We start from the raw sequence: 18,940 nt of genomic DNA, 5'->3' as shown, positions 1-18,940 counted from the left end.
GCTTTCACCACTTTCTCTCGGTAATGCCTTTTCGACCTCCCTGGCCACCTGCAATGCTATAACCTTCCCAAATCCACACGTTTGTGGACATAGAAAGACCCCTGCCATCTCAGGGTGACTTTTTTTTTTTATAAAATTCAACAACTAGAAGACAAAAATTTTCGTAAAACTCGCTGGGGAAAAAAACTTTGCACTTTTCAATTCCATAACTACACCAACTGCGCCCACTGTTTGAAAATCCCGCCTAAAATACACAAAAGGACATGCGCAATAATGTGCTTTGTAATCAGAGTCTTTTTATTTACTGTAAGATTCAAGATTCCATTTATTTCCCTACCATAATCATGCTGTTTACTTTAATCGTTCTAAATTCAGTACGTCTTTCCGTTCATTTTAGACGATCGTTTAACTATATTTAAACAGTTCTGCATGGGATACATCTCTTGTTGTCCCTTTGTCGTTTAACTAAGAAATCTCTTGCAATTTTCGTCATTTTCTTCATGTATTCAATCAATCTACTGCAACAATGTGTATTCCCTTCACAGGCCATCCGCCATCTTGCTTTCATTGTATCTATGGAAACTGACAACCGCTGATCACTTTTTAGCTGAGCCTGCTTCGATCTTTCCAAAGAAAGAGCGTCAGCTTTTATCGCTTTTGAAAAACACCTTAGCTATTAGGAAACTGCAACTCTCAATCATGTTTTAGAAGTTTAATCCCTAAATGATTCAAATCCAAGGTGTAAGTTTGGAAAAATAGTTTTATTGCCTGTAATAATGCAGTGTATTGTGACACATCGTTCTGAATTCTACAATTATCGATCAAAGCCCTCAATTTACTTCGTCAACAGCTTTGGAATACAAATTTCCAGCTTACATTTGTATACTCTGGTTATCCCTCCTTCATTTAGCATTGGAATTTTGGAGTTTTAATTACGTCCTGTGTGTCTGCAGGGCGCCAGAAAAAAGGATGTTTTTTCACAAGCTTGTAACACCTTAATTATGTCACGTGAAGGTTTCCATGGCAACTGAGTAGTCGGTAACATCGAGCATGTTATGCAGAAAAACTACGCCAACTTTCAGGCTGATTGGTTAAAAAATGCGTTGTCAAGAATTTTTTAACTGAGTCCGTCCGGTTTTTACGAGTTCAGCCTTGCCTTAAATGCACTGAGATTGCTTCGGGAATTGCTCTTTCGCCGCTTTCACGAAATACCCAAAGGCTGTGATAGGTCTCTGAGGAAATTCAAGCCGTTTTGAGAGGTCCATCGAGGCGTTAGCTTCTTCTGGCCGCATTTCTTCCTGGAGAGTTAGGTGAATCCTCTCATCGTCTTCTAGATTGTTCTCATAATCTTGAAGCTCAGATTTGTACAGTTCTAGAAGACTGAGATATTTTTTCCGGTAAAAATCTCTCTCTTGAAGGCTAGCAGTTTTCCATTCATCTCCGAGACGTTGTATGATTTCACTAGGCTTCACACCAGAGTGATTTTGTAGGTACTGTTCTGCCTTTTCAAAATAGTACAATGTAAAAATTCCTGGAGGTGGTTTCGGTTTTGGCGGGATTTCGCTACTAAAATACTGGATTTGCTTGTACATCAGCTTAGCCGGAGGATATCTCTGTCGAATCAAGGAATTACGAAGAAAAATAGGTCCAGTAATCATCACTGAAAGCGGTAGACGGGTAAAATAACTACGAAAAGATTATTATGCGAGAAATAAAAATGTCGCAAGCTCTCCGATGAGGCCTAAAGAACAACTTTTTCAGAAAAGCCGACGTGCGCGGGACCTTTGCAGCGCGGGACCGGGGAGCGGGTACCAAACAAAATGAATAAAAAATACCCTAGATACAACAGCGACTGCTTGGAGTCTACATAATAAAGCCAAAGACTCGTTAGACCTTTATTCGTCACAATTACGAGAGAAAATCCTCTTTTCTCCCCTCAAACTATACCACAGGGTACCCAGCCATAATACTTGTGTCTGTCAACTTTGAAACGAGGCTTGATCAAAATGGCGGCCTTCAAACTGAAGGTCTTACAAAATTGTTGCTCATTTTCCAATCGTTTCTCCTTGTCCTTTCTTCGAACAGCTAGATATCAAGCTGCATTTCGTAGATGGAGTCACAAAGAATGTTCTGTCGAGGTTGAAGTTGGAGGAAGGTAAATTGTTTGATTTTATTTTTGATTCCCAATATTCGCGCACTAGTTCCTTCCGTCTTTAAATCTTCATCGTATTTTATAGCAAGTAATGTTACTTTTAATTCATCTAGGCAACTAAAGTTCTCCACAGGCAAACTCGCACTGCTTGCAGATGGATCGACCGTCACTCAGGTATTGTTTTTTACTCGCACGTGGTAATGTCAAGTGCTGTAGGCCAGTGCTGTGCCGTAGATGCCTAAGTCCTGGCAAACCACAGGGATCCCAAGCTCGTAGTTTGTTGTTTAGAGTATTTGTAAGAAATTCACACACGAGGCTCATCTAGCTATTGAAGTAATCATTTTAATAACCTCTGTCAAATATTGAAAAAATTAGCTTCCTCTAACTCATTCTACATAAGGCCAAGAAAAAAAAATACATGTTTATTGACCCGCCCGCATCCTTTTTCGGGGCCGCATCAAGAATTTTTGTATTTAATTATTTCAGGGGCTCATAAGTAGGGGCAATAAACTTCCCCATGTTCTGGTACTATATAGGTGTCATGGCGTTTCCTAGTATCAGGCTATATTTAGACGCGCGGATAAGCCAATCAGATTCAACCTTTGTGTCAGCATTTTGGCTGAGCTCAACTGCATGTGCAGTCTCAGACAAAAAGCTATGTTCTCTCTTCGGTACTTTGACTTTTTGTTACTCTCTTCTTTAATATGAATCCAACCGTACCTATGACTTTGAATTCTAGCTTGCAATTCTTTTGGTAAACAAACAAAACCGACGGATGATAGATAAAAATATATTCTTCCTAACTGCAATTTGCACGTGCAGCCTAACATCACATGCGCGTGACCAACTTCAAAGTAGCTGATTGGCCCGTTCGTGTGCGCGGGTCTAAAAATAGCCTGATCCTAGGAAAAGCCGTGACACTTATATAATACAGATGATTACCCCTACTTATGAGCCCCTGATTATTTCTGCTGCTTTTTTGATTGTTTGTTCCTCAGAAGTTCAAATTTCATGCGTTAACGGTGCCTGGGCACTGAAATAAAAGCAGACGTTCCCGTTTCAAGGCTTTTCTTACTATTTTTTTTACTCATTCGCAACATCTCGGAAATTTCCTTTGTAAATCGTACAAATCTTTGATAAACCAAGAAGAAAAATAAATAAAAAAATAATAAAAAAATGGCCGCATGCTCCCTATTTTGTTCTTATCAGGACGATAAACATGTTATTATTTTTACTTCCCCTTATATATGAGAGGAAAGCACAGCTTGGTTTAATTCGTGAGCTTAGGCTCTGTGTGGCAAAACAAAAACTGATTAAAAGGTTCATTGCAATGTTAAAATCACCAGTGGAATAGCCAGTGTTAGCTACATGGGCTTGATACCATCTCCAAAAAGAGTAAACAAGATTTTGGCAACCATGTGTGTGTGGGGGGGGGAGTGGGGAACAAGAATTTGGGAATATCTACTGTATATATCATGGTGATGTTTTGATGTCTTGCCTGAAGAAGTCTCAAATGATGAAGACAAATGACAGAGACAAGTACCATTTTTTGTGTGTACATAGATATCTGTAAAGATGTGTCTGTACATGTGACTAATAAATATCATGACTAACAACATGTTTGTGTCAAGTATGAAGACACCTCTGTACTAGTTACAGCAATCTCATCCAAGAAGCCATCAGAAAATTCCTTTTTGCCTTTAGTGGTAAGTGATTGAATCACACACCCAATTGTTTTCAATTGATTGCCATTACAATGTCTTCTTCTGTGTGCAGGTCATGGGTGATGAAAGCACAACACAAATTGATTTTGTTTTATCTCCAACCCCCCCTCCCCCCTCTGTCTCTCGTTCAAAGGGTACTACAATTTTAAATGGTTGCCATTCATAAAAATATACTTTTTTTCCTACCGAGAAAATTAATGCCGCCCATGCAGGTGATCCAGGATCTCTCTCCTTTAATTTTTATTAAAGAGCAACAAGCGATTTTCTAGAATAGTTATTTCCAAAAATTGTTATTCAATTGGAAATGATCAAGACCCAGGGATATGAGCCCTTTCAAGTGCTAAAGTTTTTGACTTGTATACATTTGACCTTTCATAACAGCTCATTTATAATGCCACATAATCTTTTTAGCAATTTACAAGATATACTTAGAATAAAATGTGATATGGAACAAAATGAGTACAATAGCAATAACATAGATATTTTTATGTGGTTTTATGGGACATTTTGGTAAATAATGCACTGTCTGGGCCTGGACATAATAAAGAATACAATGTCCGTCTTCAACATAATACAATGCCATGGCAACCGCTGAGACCTTCATTGTATTGTGTCCAGAGCCCTGGAAGAACGATAAATTTCAACCTTGTAGCGAAAAATTGCATTTATGTGGCATATAGGATTTTGAAGGGAAAAGCTGTCCATTTTCTGCTGAAATGTTTCCTGAAGAGTCGAAGTTGTGATTGCCAGCCTGTGGACCTTCCTGCACTGTTGTCTTTTATTACAAGTGGGGAGGAACCAGAAAACAAAACCTAAAATGGAACCAGATCAATCTATGACAACAACTTCAAGAAATTGGCTTTATGACAGATATATATATATATTTGGTACACAAAAAAAGGATGACATTCGATACAAGAACAATGTGTCTGGTTTGCCCGTAGTTTAATGCCTACTCCCACTACCCCTCAGTTAAAAAATTTTGTATGCTGTCGGGGCAAGTTCCTCAATGTGCTTGTTTTTCTCTAGGTTGACTACAAGGAGAAGGCTTCTGCAGCCTGTCTTATTCCTACCACATTCCTGAGGAGGGATCTGCTTGCTAATGAACGGGAGATACTGGTCTGTAGGAGAATTGGTAAGTGATTTAGAAAAAGAGAAGAATGGTGTTTTTCTTTAGGAATATTAATACAGTTTGATTTGTTCTAACTTCATAGGACTGTACTGTATTCTGATTTTCTTTCTGATTTTCTGAATTTCACAAAAGGACAGAATGAAGATACGCAAATTCAAAAATTTGACAGGTTAAAAGGGGAAATTGACAGGTTAAATAAGGCAAAGCTTCATGTACCATGGAAACTAGTGAAACATTTTTTATGAGAATCTAACATAGAATGAGCAATGTGATTACTGTACAGTACATCCACAAAAGAGCCTCTAAGAACTGTTCTCTGTGCAATCTGGGAAAGTTCGGATTAGGCTTCCACAACATCGTCACGGTATATTGCAGCCCCATTTGATTGGTTGCTTAGTACGCTGCTCCCAACTGGTCTGGCACCCATTATCTGAGTGTCTTGATGAATCAATCAAATCTTTTTTTTGCAGATCGTTCTGTGAGGTCTCTGTTCATGAAGGGTTACACATATGACACACAGGTGATGAATTGATCAAAGGACCTTTCCTCACTGGCTCTTGCCCTGGATACATATTTATTTGACGCATACAATTTCTTGCAACAAAGAGTAAATGTAGGGTTTTGATGTAAAAAAATTGCTGTATCAACAGATCATATCACATCTTCTGGCCGCTGACCGGTTCAACAATCCCGATGTTGTGGCTGTGAATGGAGGTAGACACCCCTCTCTTCTACAGTTTGTGTGCTGAGTGTTTTGCTTAAAACAAAACTTGGATCAAATTCTGCTTCCCATAAATGTTAAACAGTGGAACCTTTATTTTATGATACTGGATTTTGCTATAACCTGGATGACGTTCCTATCTCCCAGCGGAAATATAGCGAAATGTATAAGAAATTATCTCTTCCTGACGATATTGGATACAACAGTATTCTCAATTTTATGATACAAATCTGTTCTCCCGTGTAATTTTGACCTCTCCAAAATTACGCTATGATACAGATTTGTATCGTAAAATCAAGAATATTGTTGTATCCAATATCATTAGATAGAGGTAATTTCTTATACATTTCACTGTATTTATACTTATTCTGTCCATCAACAAAGAGAGAAAAACTCTGCACAGTACAGTTAATTGATTTTTTTTACTTCACAGATCATGTTAAATGCAGTCTTGAGAGTAACTGTACAGATTTACACAGAGTTTAGTTATACAATATAATTATCATTTTGTAAAAGATGATAATTAACCCGACCTCGCTACAACAAAATTGTCAACGGGCTTTCCTTTATACAGGGCTTCTAGAATTATGTGCTTGTGCGAAAGTGCGTAATTTGGCTTTTCCGCGTAATCCACAAATTTCCGCGTAATCCAGCATAATTTGGCTCAAATTTAAAAGACAAAACATTTAGTTGCACAGCTAATGTGTTCTTTTAGGGTTCTTACCTCTATTTTTTGTAAAAAAGAGAGATATTCTTCGTAAGAGTGCGATATTTCGAACTGAATTTCGAAAACAAATAAAATGACTAGGCGTTATTTCCTAAAAATCGAAGGCCTAGGACTAATTATAAAATACCTTTTTGGCTAGGAGCCAAATGAAAACTTGCCTAAGAAATTTTCACACAAAAAAAATAACCTTCTAAAGTAACAGTTGATATTCCGTGTAATTTAGCACGTAATTCAGTAAAGAATCCCACAAAATTTTGATTTTTAAAGAAAAATGTACTGCAAAATCCTGCGTAATTTAGCGCGTAATGATTGATTTTCCACGTAATTAAGAGCGTAATTTAGCAAAGAATCCCGCGTTTATAACATAAAATCGAGGACCTCTTTGCAACGATACCTCAGTTTTACAATACATTTTCTTTCCCCAGATGGTATTGTGGTATGGTGTGGTGATTATTATTAGGAGAGAAATGTAACGTCACCTATTCCCAATGCTTGATTAGTGAAAATTGTTTGTTAATTTTATTCTTTTACAGCATCTGCATCACTTGCTTTGTCTAGTATCCCTTGGAGAGGACCTGTAGGTAATGAGCTTAAGATCTTTTCTGATTAACATTATTATTTTTTTCATTACTTTGTCATGCTTTGGGTAGACACCTGCTCAGTTCATTTCTGTTATTCAACAAGAAACTGCTTGATGTTTGCACAACAATACTGTACTTATGAACTTAAATACATATTATTACAAACAGTAAACAAGACAATAACAGATACTGTAGATTGCCCAAATTTGCGGAATTTCAAATCTCCTAGATTTTCACAGTCCCCTGGAGTCCTCTGAAAGTCTAAAAAAATTCCTAAAAGCCAATAGGAGAAAACAAGTCTTTTCTAATACACTGGGTCTATGTAGGGGATGCTGGAATTAGGGAAATTGATGATTGAAATTGAGGTTTGGCACTTACAGGGAATTGTTTGTCTGATGTGTTTTTATTGGTCCATCTCTCTGTAGGAGCTGTGAGAATTGGGGATGTTGATGGTTAACAAGGTTTTGGCACTTCCAGGGAATTGCTTGTCTAATGTGTTTTTATTGGTCCATCTCTGTAGGAGCTGTGAGAATTGGGGATGTTGATGGTTAACAAGGTTTTGGCACTTCCAGGGAATTGTTTGTCTAATGTGTTTTTATTGGTTCATCTCTCTGTAGGAGCTGTGACATTTGGGGATATTGATGGTTAACAAGGTTTTGGCACTTCCAGGGAATCGCTTGTCTAATGTGTTTTTTATTGGTCCATCTCTCTGTAGGAGCTGTGAGAATTGGGGATGTTGATGGTCAGCTGGTGGTGAACCCCTTGCGCCAACAGCTGGAGCATAGTCAGCTTGATCTAGTCGTCACAAGCAGTGAGAGCAAGATAGGTACACATTCTTGTCACAGTCAGTCTTATTAGTCTACCACAACGTAATATGCAATCTTCTTACTCTTGTTAATTGGTGACATTATGGTGCAGATATAATTGCTGCAGCACAGAGGCATCCAGACGTTTCGTCGTCCATACACCAGTTCATGCATAGCAAAACCAGTTTATCCATAACCATAGCTGTTCCATCCATAGATGTAATATGGGTTTTGTTATTATTCTAGTGATGGTTGAAGGGTTTGCTAAAGAGGTCCCTGATGAGAGACTTTGTGAGGCCATAAAACTTGCATTTTCTGAGGTGAGCAAGTGGAATGAAGTATAACAATGTCTAATTTGCCTTTAACTTATGAGTGTGATATTTGAGGGAAATAAGACTACCCACAGGACAGTGCCAAGTGATGGCTAAAGGCTGGTCTTTTAATGCAGGTTCACAAAAAAGCAACGAAACTGAAGATGGGAACTACAAGAAAATTTGCCAACAAATATCAAAGATAATAGTTGGCTTGTGCGATCGTTTTAATGGAAAGCTTTTGATTTTTATGCATTGTTGTTGTTGTCGTCGTGGGGGCCTCAATGTAATAGTGAATAACAAAGTTGCGATTGGAAAATGAATGCCACAACCGCTTCACTAAAGTGACCACCTTAAAGGTATTAAAACTACAATGTTCGGCTGACTATTATTCATTTTTTTTCAAGTTGCTGCCTCAGTCAAAGAGGTTGCTTTATATTTTGAAAGTGTCAGCTTTAATTAGAAAAGGGTATCTGCTTTTGGGATTTACACTCCTTGCAGAAAATTAGTCCCAAATACTGTATGATATATTTCATTATTATCCCGCAGGCCCAGCCAATCATTCAAGCAATCAAGGAGCTTCGTTCATATGCAGGAAAAGAGAAAAAGCATTTCGACATCATATCTCCCTCACAACAGCTCAGTGATGCAGTTGAAGAGTGGGTATCTTACAACGTGATTGTATTCTCTGTAGAAATGTTATAGAACTTTTTTGGATAAACTATTGAAACTTTTCTTCAATTCAACAGATTTGCTGCCCCAAAGCTTGCTGATATTTTTTCTAACTTCGCTTATTCCAAGGCAAGTATTTAATACAGTTTTTTGAAGGGCATTTCATTCGTTAATTCACAATCTCTAGTAAGAGATTCACCTTTAAAACCTCCAATGTTTCTTTTTTTCAGCTTCAGAGAGATGACAGAATATTTGGACTTAGAGATGAATGTGTAGAAATCTTTCAAGGTACTTTACTGTCTTTGTAAAACTTGTTCGCATTCTTTACCTAACTCATCAAGCTTGTTGTATTGTACTATATTGTCCAGATCAATTCCCTGATTCTGGTCCTGGACTCATTGAACAGGCTTTCAATGCAGTCAACAAGTCTGTGTTCAGAGCAAATATACTGGAGAAACTGCAAAGGTAAAAGCCTCCAGATACATAAAACATCAGACCTATTTTTTAATGAAATGTTTTTGCTGCATCCCAATGTTACTTGCTCTTCCCAATGTCTTGCAAAAGCAAGGCCACACAAAAATTTTGTGGTTCACATTTTTAACAATTGGAGAGGCCTTGCAGTAGGGATGGAAAAAGTGTGATGTTGCATAACCTCACCTACCTTGACATTTAAATTAACACTAAGTCAGACAGGTGAATGTTCTGTGTGTTTTAGTGCATTGTTTCGAAAAGGTTTTATTTTTGTAAGTGAAATCGTGAAATGGAAGTGTTTCCAAAAGTTTTCAAGTAAATATTTATTCAATTAAGGTTCCGTGTTAAACTGGAGAGTCAAACACCAAGCACTGTACACTCACCTTTTTTGCTGTTTTCTAGATGTGATGGTCGCAAGTTTGATGAACTGAGAAGTATTGATTGTGACATCAACTTATATAAAACCCTTCATGGCTCATCCTTATTTAAAAGAGGAGAGACACAGGTTTGTTACATGTTATGGACTTGTCACTTTGTAGCTATTACAGTATTTTTTTCAGAATCTTGAACCCTTATTGCCTATAATAGTCAACTGTTTTAGCCTTATGTACATGCTAAAAAATAAGCCTACAAAAAGGCGTACATGTAGCCACTGAAACAACTTCAACGTCTTTTTAATGTACAGTTATTTAGTTATTTAGTTATTTATTTAGTTATTTAGTTATTTTCCATTATTTGTCCACCTCCCATCATGACTACAATAACAGCAGATGGCCATACAGTGCATGAGTTGAAAATGTTGGTCTTATTTGCACCTATGGACAAAAACAATATTAAACTGGAATTGAAAAGGAGGAATTTCCATGTTACACGAGTATTCATGCAAAAGCATGTAGCATCTCAGAATTTCTTAACCCTTTCACATCAAGTCTGTTAAATTCCTTCCAAAAGGTATTTTCAACTGCAACGTTTGGATCTGTCGGTTCTGCAGCCAAGGTGGACACTATATCTGAAGCTGTTGGGTAAAGAAAAACTACTAAAATGTTTTTGTCGTTTTAGATTGCATTTCAATGCTAAAATGTATTATTTGGCTTATTTTTCAGGGGCAGCAAAGAAAAGCAGTTTATGCTGCATTATGAGGTATAGATATAGATTATTCATTTCCTTTTCTTAATAATTTCGTAACAATTGATTAAAAATTGAGACTTTTTCTCTTTGTTTACAGTTTCCACCTTTCTCTACAAATGAGGTGAAACAGAGGCGAGGAAGCTTTGATCGTCGTGAGATAGGACATGGTAAGACAAACTATGGTGATTATAAATTGTAGCCATGGGATATGGTTTTAATGATGATGAAATCGTTGAAAAGATGATAAAAGTGGTTTAACAAACGTTTTGATGAATATTGTGGAGCAAAATGTTAGTGTTGTTTGAAGACGTAGATAATTTGTGGATGTGTTTTGAAAAAGTGATTTACTTTGTGGTCATTGGCGTAGCCAGGATTTTTAAGAGGGGGGCTCCCAAAAGGCCCTTCGAAGGCATTTTCTTTTTATTTCAGGTGTCTCATACATTTGCTGTATTTATGGCTGCTAGAAGGAGGGGGCCTGGGCCCCCTGGCCACCCCCTGGTGATGATTATCCAACAAGAATTGCAAGAGTTGCTTCAGTGTATGTATGGAGTAGAAATCATACAATTATCATTTGTGTAATTCCAGGTGCGCTGGCAGAGAGAGCTCTCGTCCCAGTTCTCCCTGATGAGCTCCCTTTCACGTTACGTTTGACGGCCGAGGTTCTTGGATCAAATGGTATGTTATCGTAAAACGTTTTTCTTAAAATGAACCTTGCACCATCTTATCATCAACATCCTTGGGCCTCAGCCCAGATGGCACACACTATCTCTCTACACCTTGCATTCTGCCATTTGGTATCTTTTGGTAACTTGTTTATTTGTACTCAGGCTCGTCATCCCTTGCCTCGGCGTGTGCTGGTAGTCTGGCTATGATGGATGCAGGTATGGTAATTCCCCTTTATCCTCTTTGTTTTATCAGGATTGCAGCTGTTACAGACGTTAAGGCCCTGTCACACGTACGTTTTTTCTCTTGCAACCTGTGTAGCAAAAAAGTAATGGCAAGTCGCCTGCGTGTGACAAACCCTTAGCAACTTGTTTTTCATTTCTCAAAGTCGCACGAAATGTAGAACGCTCTTCTATTTTCCTCTTTTTAAACTGCGAAATGTTGAGGTTTTGGTCATCAGAAGTTTCAAGGTAAAACATGTGCCAGTCAGGAAGTCATAAGCCCCAAAATGCTTTGCAGGAGTTCCAATCAAGTCACATGTAGCTGGCTCTGCCTGTGGACTGGTGACGAGCTCTGATGCTGAAGATGCAAGCAAGAGAGATATTGACAATTACCAGCTATTGACAGACATATTGGTGAGCAAAAATGCTTGATGATTTTCAAATATATGTCATCATCATTATCTAATACTAAAGCTTAAGTTTGGGATGTTTTTACGTCGTGTTGTGGTGGAAAATGGCTGAAATGTATCTGATATCTCGCATTTTCACGTACTGCTATGATATGATCTGATTCTATTGTTCTCTTCCGTAATCGTCGATGTTGTTGTCGATGCTGCTTGGCGTCCTGCTTGGTGTACCAGCAGAAGAGCTTTTCATTTTATTAGTAACTTCCTCGCTCTATTAATTGCAGGGCATCGAGGACTACTTGGGAGACATGGATTTCAAGATCGCTGGTACAAGGCAAGGAATCACTGCCCTTCAGGTATGTTGCTCTTGTATGCTTGTGGATTTTACCACACTGCTTGTTATACCACCATAACTCGGAAGCCATTTAGCTTTAAAACCTGTTGGGTTCCCTGGCTAATGTGAGAGCGGCAATAGCTTTAGGGCTTTGAAAAGATAAATTTCTATCTAAGACACAGCTAACAGATTCATTACCAGCTAAAGCACTTAATTAACACCACAAAGCTCGAAAACAGATCAAACCGTTAGCGTGTGCTCCCTGTGCCGACGACATGGGCATAGCACTCCCAGATGACCCAGGTTCTATCTAAGGTCATGTCAGCTTTGGATATGTTTAAAGGTGTAAAAACCTGGTTGTCTACACTGGGGATTGTGAATCCCTCGTCTTCTCAGATAGGGCCGTTAAGTGGGAGGCCATAGTTTTATCGCACATCACTGACCTGTATTGGAAAAAGTAAAAGAACTGATGGGATTGTGGCCCGTTGTTTTTTCTTCATTGACATTGTTTGAATACTGGCACTCATTAATGGAATTGTGTCGAACAGTCCGTATCTAGGTATCTATACAGGTGAAGATTCTGCCACATGCGTAGCGCATGTGATAATGTCTCGCGCTATATTCAAAATGGTAATAGTACGAAACACTTCCCATCGTTTCATGGTAAAAGGAATATAAGATGACTTCTTGTCTGTTATTGCTGCACCATAGGCTGATTTCAAAGTTCCTGGTCTTCCTGTAGCCATTGTAGAGGAAGCGATCAGAAGATGCTCAGGTATTTATTACCAACATTATCATCATTACCATCACCATCACCTTCACCAGCACCATTACCAACACCATCAACATCATTATCTGCGTTTACCTCATCATCATTATTATCATAATGATGTTATTAACCTGCTCTCCTTATATAGATCTTCTTTTTATTTGTAGTTGATCGAGCAAAAGTATTGGATGTTATGGAAGAAGTTATCCCAATTGCAAGAGAGTTCAAGAAAGACAATATTCCCGTGTCAGGTATTATCGTTAAGTTCATGGTAACAAACAAACTAACAAATGAAACCGTTTTACTGATTATGCGCTTTTCTCGTACGAGACTAGGATTTAGTTTAGTTATTGAGAGTATATATTCCCCTCCCAACCTGATACTTCAAACAAGATTATACCCCTAAAAGCCTTGAAAATGTTATAAGCAGGGACGCTGTATTCTTGCTTTGCATGCTTGAAATTTTAATTCCTTTTTTTTAAGTAAACGTAACAATATTGAAGCTCTGCGGGTTCAAGGTCGGACCCAGGATTTCCAAATAAGGGGTGGATAATGGTCAAATAAACGGCTTACTGTATAATTGATCCAATGGTTCTTGGTAGGTCACATAGATCTAACAATACTATATTAATACTATATTATATCATATAGATCTAACAAGCTATATTGGATTTGTCACGTCAGCAAAGTAGGCACAGCAGGCTAAGACTATCCAGGATATCCACCCAATCCCCCCCCCCCCCCCCCTTTGTATCCGCCCCGGGGGCTGTGAAGCATTGACCGAGAGTGCAACCCTATCTGAAATAGATGCATTCGTCCTTTGTAGGCTAACGGTTCTCATGATTACGCCACCCCCTTGCCTTTCAGGGAGTGTCCGGGTGCCTCTGAGTAAGCGTGGCAGGCTGATTGGGACAGGAGGGATGGTCATACGAGCGCTTCAACAGGAACTCGGTGAGATGAAACACAAAATACATACCAATACTTGACTTTCTTGCTGTGCCCGAAGAAGACAGTACTCTTAACAGGTGCGTTTCCAGGGGGGTGGGGGGGTCTGAGGGTTTCCGGACCCCACTCTGCTCATATGATGATATCAGTCCCACTCTTGTTGACACCTCGTTGATAGTTAAGAAGATGGTCAGTTTTGTGTGTGCATTTGGATAGAAAAGTTTCTAGATGGATCTAGTGACCTTTTACCAGATTTGAGAATGCGTATTCCATGGTAAGTAAATTACTACTCTGGATCCCACCCGCGTTTGTCTCTATACACGCCCCTGCTTAAGCCCCGTGAAAACAGCGTCAACATCAGCCAGCATTGCTGCCCCCGCCACGCTTGGTTGACCACAAGACATGGGAGTGTAGGGAGTATAGGCAAACTACTCACGGCAACAGTTGTAGCGTTTTGTGCTTCATAGTCAAAGAAGTCTTATTGTTATCTTTAACTTTGACCAGTTGTCGCATGTGACATACAGTTAAACAGATCCTAGAGTATTCTAAGGATCTATGCTGTAGTCACCTTGTCATGCAGAGAACGTGCTTTAAGGTGATGGTCAATTACCGCGCCATATATGCTGCTTTGCAGCCCCTCTTAGGCGTGCCAGACACTAAAGGGCCGTCTACACGGGCAATTTTTACTTGACAAGAAAAATTTACTAGTGTAGACGGTGAAAACTGTCAAGACTACTTTTTCAAAAGCTGGCGATTTTGCTTTTACTTGACAAGTTTTGATTTTGTAGATGTGTAGACGCTCAAAAAGTTTTACTTGACAAGTTTTTCCGATGAAAGTAGTTCGTAAGCCCCTTGATGCTAAATGCTTGTGGGCTATTAAAAACGCTGTTGCTGCCACGGTCTGTGTATTTGTCAGAGGCACCATTTTGTCCCATTTTGTGAGGCAAGCTTTGTTATTTTTTGTATCGCCTCCGTCTAAAGGCATTACCGGCTCATCGAACGGAAAACTTGTCAAGTAAAAGTTGCTTGTGTGGACAGCACCTCTACACGAACGACTAGAATTGTCAAGAAAATACTGTCAAGTAAAAATTGCCCGTGTAGACGGCCCTTATAAGCGGTTGCTAAAATAGACGCCATTTTACGCTCGCAAAACAACCATTTCTATTTAGCTAATCCAAAGAGTAACGGGTCTTTGAGTCGCTCACTTTCAATCGATTTTAAAATATCGGACTTCAATCTTAGGTGGCTACTTCAAAGTTTATTGTGAGCTGGTCTATTAATACGATGTTAATATGGCGTTTTCAGGCGTGTCCATAGATCAGGTCGAGGAGGAGGAGTTCTTGGTGTTTGCGCCTGATCAGACTACATATGACGAGGCCATCTCTAAAATCAACGAGCTGCTTGTGGACACTAGTATATTTGAGGTGAGCACAATTTCTGCCATTTAGAGCAACCAGGAGATATGTCTATCAAGTCGGTAAGCCAGTCGGGAGATATAAAAACAATATCTAGCAATTAGGCCATCTTTAAAATAATTGAACTGTTCGTCGAATTTTCGATGGAAACTCGTGCGCGCTCAGGCTTTTCGCGGCATAATGACAACAATGAAAAGCAAATTATTCAGCGCTTACGAATCAACCAGTTCGTTTCTTTCTCAGAAAGGGCTATATTAGCATTGAAGTATTTTGTCGCTTTCTGGCGTGACGGGCGCAGAATTTGCCACTCAAAAAGCCACGTGATATCTTACTGCCTATTCCTGTCAAATATATCAATCATGAACATAAGACATCAACGCAATCAACTCAGTAAGTCACGTGATTTCTTAGTGCCTATTTGTGCCATTTAGAACAGAGGGGGACAAAAGGCATGTCAATCAACTCATTAAGTCAGTCGCTCAAGCAGGTTTGACCATCATGTGCTTTTACCATAACCGTTTTCAGGAGTTGACCTCTCGACTGACAGAAGGCGCTATCTACGAGGGCAAGATCGTGGAAATGAGAGCATATGGACTCATGCTAGAGCTGTTTGCAGACTGTCCTACAGTCTTACTTCATGTCCGAGAACTGGACCATGCCCGGGTTAGTCCACCAATCGACTCCTGATAACCCTTGATCTGGACGGTAATCTAATGAAGTCTGTCTTAAGCTTGAATGACTCAATCATATAGTCGCCATTGCTAAGTTATTCACTGCCACGTATTTAAGAAATGTTTAGGCTATGTAAAAGTCAAATTCTTTTACTCGGAAAATGATAACGAGGTCCAGGATGCAAAATTCGCATCGCTTGATAGCATTACGAAATGATACAAACCCAGAAGCATATATAATTCCCTGATGAGTGGGCAACCACGAAACAGGCTTGTAGTGATGAAACAGTAATTTGCATGTCTTTTTACAAATTAGGCTATATCCCGCTCTACATCCGTGTGTCGAGCACTCTTCCATGAGCGCCTAAACTCACGCAATATAATTCCATAATAAGTAGTTCCTTCATAATCTTTTCTTTAAACACATATTTATTATATGCAGGTTCATAGACCGGAGATGCTGGGTTTCAAGGTCGGTGATTCTGTCAGCGTCAAATACCTCGGCATCGACAACAAGGGCCGACTGAACATCTCAAGGAAAGCTCTCCTCCCTCCCCCACCCCCACGACCATTCTCAGGCTCACGTGGCTCTTACAAGGCTAGCGGCGGGTCACGCTACTCCAACCATGGTGGTAACGCGTCACGCGACTCATACAAGGATGGAAACGCGTCGCCGAGAAGATACACAAGAGATGAGTCGACTGAAGACGGCTACTATCCCGACGACAGGAAGTCTAATTATCGTTGGAATGGTAACGACATGTCACGCAATGATTACTCGAGACATGAGTCACGCAACTCTTTTCCAAGACGTGATTCACGTGACGGACCAAGAGGGTATGCGCAAGAGAGGAGGGACGGGTTTAGAAATTCGAGGTATTCAAGGGGTCGTGATCAAAGTAGCAAAACAAGAGATATGGACACCTTCGCAATGGATCACAAGGACGCTGATGACGCAATCGACTTCTTGACCAATGAGGATATGGAGAGATGACCACGTGACCTTTGATTATCACGTGGCAACAAATCTCTATTTTTGGAGTTATTAAAATAACAGAGGTTTATCATTTATTTTAAGCGCTGCAATTATAATGATAAAAAATCCTGGTTCTCATCAGCAAAAGACTCTTTAAATCTCGAAAAGTAAAAAAAAAAGTGGTGGCGTATAGGTTAACAAGTGTTACAATACTACAGACATTAGTTAAAACAATAAAAAAGGCTCCTATAAAAGTGTAAAATAAGTCGGTGATATAACGGCTCATTGGCAATACAGCAGTCCGAAGCTTCCCTTCTGCAAATCAATTTTCCGTTTTTTTTTTTAAACTTGTGCAGCAAAATAATATACCGCACTGGAACTATGACCTAAGCCTTTGAAAGACTTGACAAAGAGACAGGCAGCGATCGTGGAAGGTTGCGCGACAATGCGTCGTCTGCCCAAGCGATTCAGCTCGAGTAACTATTCGAATCGCAAGGCCTAGCGCAGGCGATGTTTCATTCAAATTTCTGCACAAGCAACCAGCTATCTCTAAATCCTGACCTGACAAAACTACCCCATAACAATCTTTTCGCTTCCTTTCCTATCACTCCAGGCGAGCAAGCAATGTATCTGAATCCATCCTCAAAACACTTTCTACCATCGATCTACAACTACTCACCTCAAAACAACGAAGGCATAAGCTTGAGAAAGTTATTCCTTTATACTACCTTTCTCCATCAACTTTATTAGAAACGAATTAACGTCTACTTAACACTCCTGCTATTAGCTAACACCATCTATACATCAATAAACAAATCAACAATCTCGAAACACCTTTCTTGCAAACTTAACACCAGCCAAACGAAGTCAACAATCACGTGATATCCTACCCGCTTTCTATCTACCACTTTCCACTTCACAAGCTATCTTCCTCTGTACTCGCCACCTAAACCTTCAAAACATACAACCAACAATTAACCTTCCGAAACCTAACATATTTTACATAATCAAGCAAGCCCTATTAACAACTTGCCGATTTCTTTAAAAGCAATGATCTGAACCCTTGGATCATATATGTAACACCTACTAGCACCGGTCCGAACCGGATTTATCCAGCACTTGTCACACAAATACAAACCTAAAAGACACTTGTCATAGAGGCTGTCCCTGAGAGGCAAGCCAACACCGCCAAAAGCGGGTTTGCATGGCGCTTTTCAGGGACATCAATCTGACGAAATAGACTGCATTGCCCAAAGGCGAAGCCCCATTTGATCACAATTTACCAAAGTAGACCTAACAGACACTTGTCATAGTAGACCTAACAGACACTGTCATAGAGGCTGTCCCTGAGAGGCAAGCCAACACCGCCCAAAGCTGGTTTACATGGCGCTTTTCAGGGACAACAATCTGACGAAATAGACTGCATTGCCCAAAGGCGAAGCCCCATTTGATCACAATTTACCAAAGTAGACCTAACAGACACTTGTCATAGTAGACCTAACAGACACTGTCATAGAGGCTGTCCCTGAGAGGCAAGCCAACACCGCCCAAAGCTGGTTTACATGGCGCTTTTCAGGGACAACAATCTGACGAAATAGACTGCATTGCCCAAAGGCGAAGCCCCATTTGATCACAATTTACCAAAGTAGACCTAACAGACACTTGTCATAGTAGACCTAACAGACACTTGTCATAGAGGCTGTCCCTGAGAGGCAAGCCAACACCGCCCAAAGCTGGTTTACATGGCGCTTTCCAGGGACAACAATCTGACGAAATAGACTGCATTGCCCAAAGGCGAAGCCCCATTTGATCACAATTTACCAAAGTAGACCTAACAGACACTTGTCATAGTAGACCTAACAGACACTTGTCATAGAGGCTGTCCCTGAGAGGCAAGCCAACACCGCCAAAAGCTGGTTTACATGGCGCTTTTCAGGGACAACAATCTGACAAATTTCGCCTGCGTTGCCCAAAGGTGAAGCCTCACTTGATCACTACCTAGCTTTCCATCGTACCTTTGCACGTTAACATCCTTAGCCACAACGCCACCATATCAAACTACTAGCAAACAAACCTTAGACCACCTTACACAATCCTATGATTAGCACGACTAT

General features: G+C 39.8%; 1 protein-coding gene across 1 annotated transcript; it reads left to right on the top strand.

The window, feature by feature from the left end:
- The first annotated feature begins 1,986 nt into the window (after positions 1-1,986).
- On the top strand, positions 1,987-17,080 carry LOC5518973 (polyribonucleotide nucleotidyltransferase 1, mitochondrial). The gene is made up of 27 exons (XM_032363726.2): positions 1,987-2,155; positions 2,266-2,326; positions 3,784-3,858; positions 4,906-5,011; positions 5,479-5,528; positions 5,659-5,722; positions 6,990-7,037; positions 7,753-7,863; positions 8,090-8,163; positions 8,704-8,813; positions 8,904-8,955; positions 9,057-9,114; positions 9,195-9,291; positions 9,700-9,802; positions 10,249-10,319; positions 10,401-10,437; positions 10,523-10,592; positions 11,011-11,100; positions 11,253-11,306; positions 11,608-11,723; positions 12,001-12,072; positions 12,762-12,825; positions 12,987-13,070; positions 13,687-13,770; positions 15,070-15,188; positions 15,705-15,842; positions 16,293-17,080. The coding sequence occupies exons 1-27, from the start codon at positions 2,007-2,009 to the stop codon at positions 16,842-16,844; spliced, it is 2,709 nt and encodes a 902-aa protein (XP_032219617.2). The 5' UTR covers positions 1,987-2,006; the 3' UTR covers positions 16,845-17,080.
- The last annotated feature ends 1,860 nt before the right edge of the window (positions 17,081-18,940 follow it).

The sequence above is a fragment of the Nematostella vectensis genome, chromosome 7 (assembly GCF_932526225.1).
Source record: "Nematostella vectensis chromosome 7, jaNemVect1.1, whole genome shotgun sequence".
Lineage (NCBI taxonomy): Eukaryota > Metazoa > Cnidaria > Anthozoa > Actiniaria > Edwardsiidae > Nematostella > Nematostella vectensis.
This window is presented reverse-complemented; position numbering and strand designations above follow the sequence as displayed.

Coding starts and splice junctions, on each gene's coding strand:
- LOC5518973 (XM_032363726.2), top strand. CDS start 2,007: ATGGCGGCCTTCAAACTGAAGGTCTTACAAAATTGTTGCTCATTTTCC. Junction 2,156..2,265: donor GAGGTTGAAGTTGGAGGAAG/GTAAATTGTTTG, acceptor TAATTCATCTAG/GCAACTAAAGTTCTCCACAG. Junction 10,438..10,522: donor AGTTTATGCTGCATTATGAG/GTATAGATATAG, acceptor CTTTGTTTACAG/TTTCCACCTTTCTCTACAAA.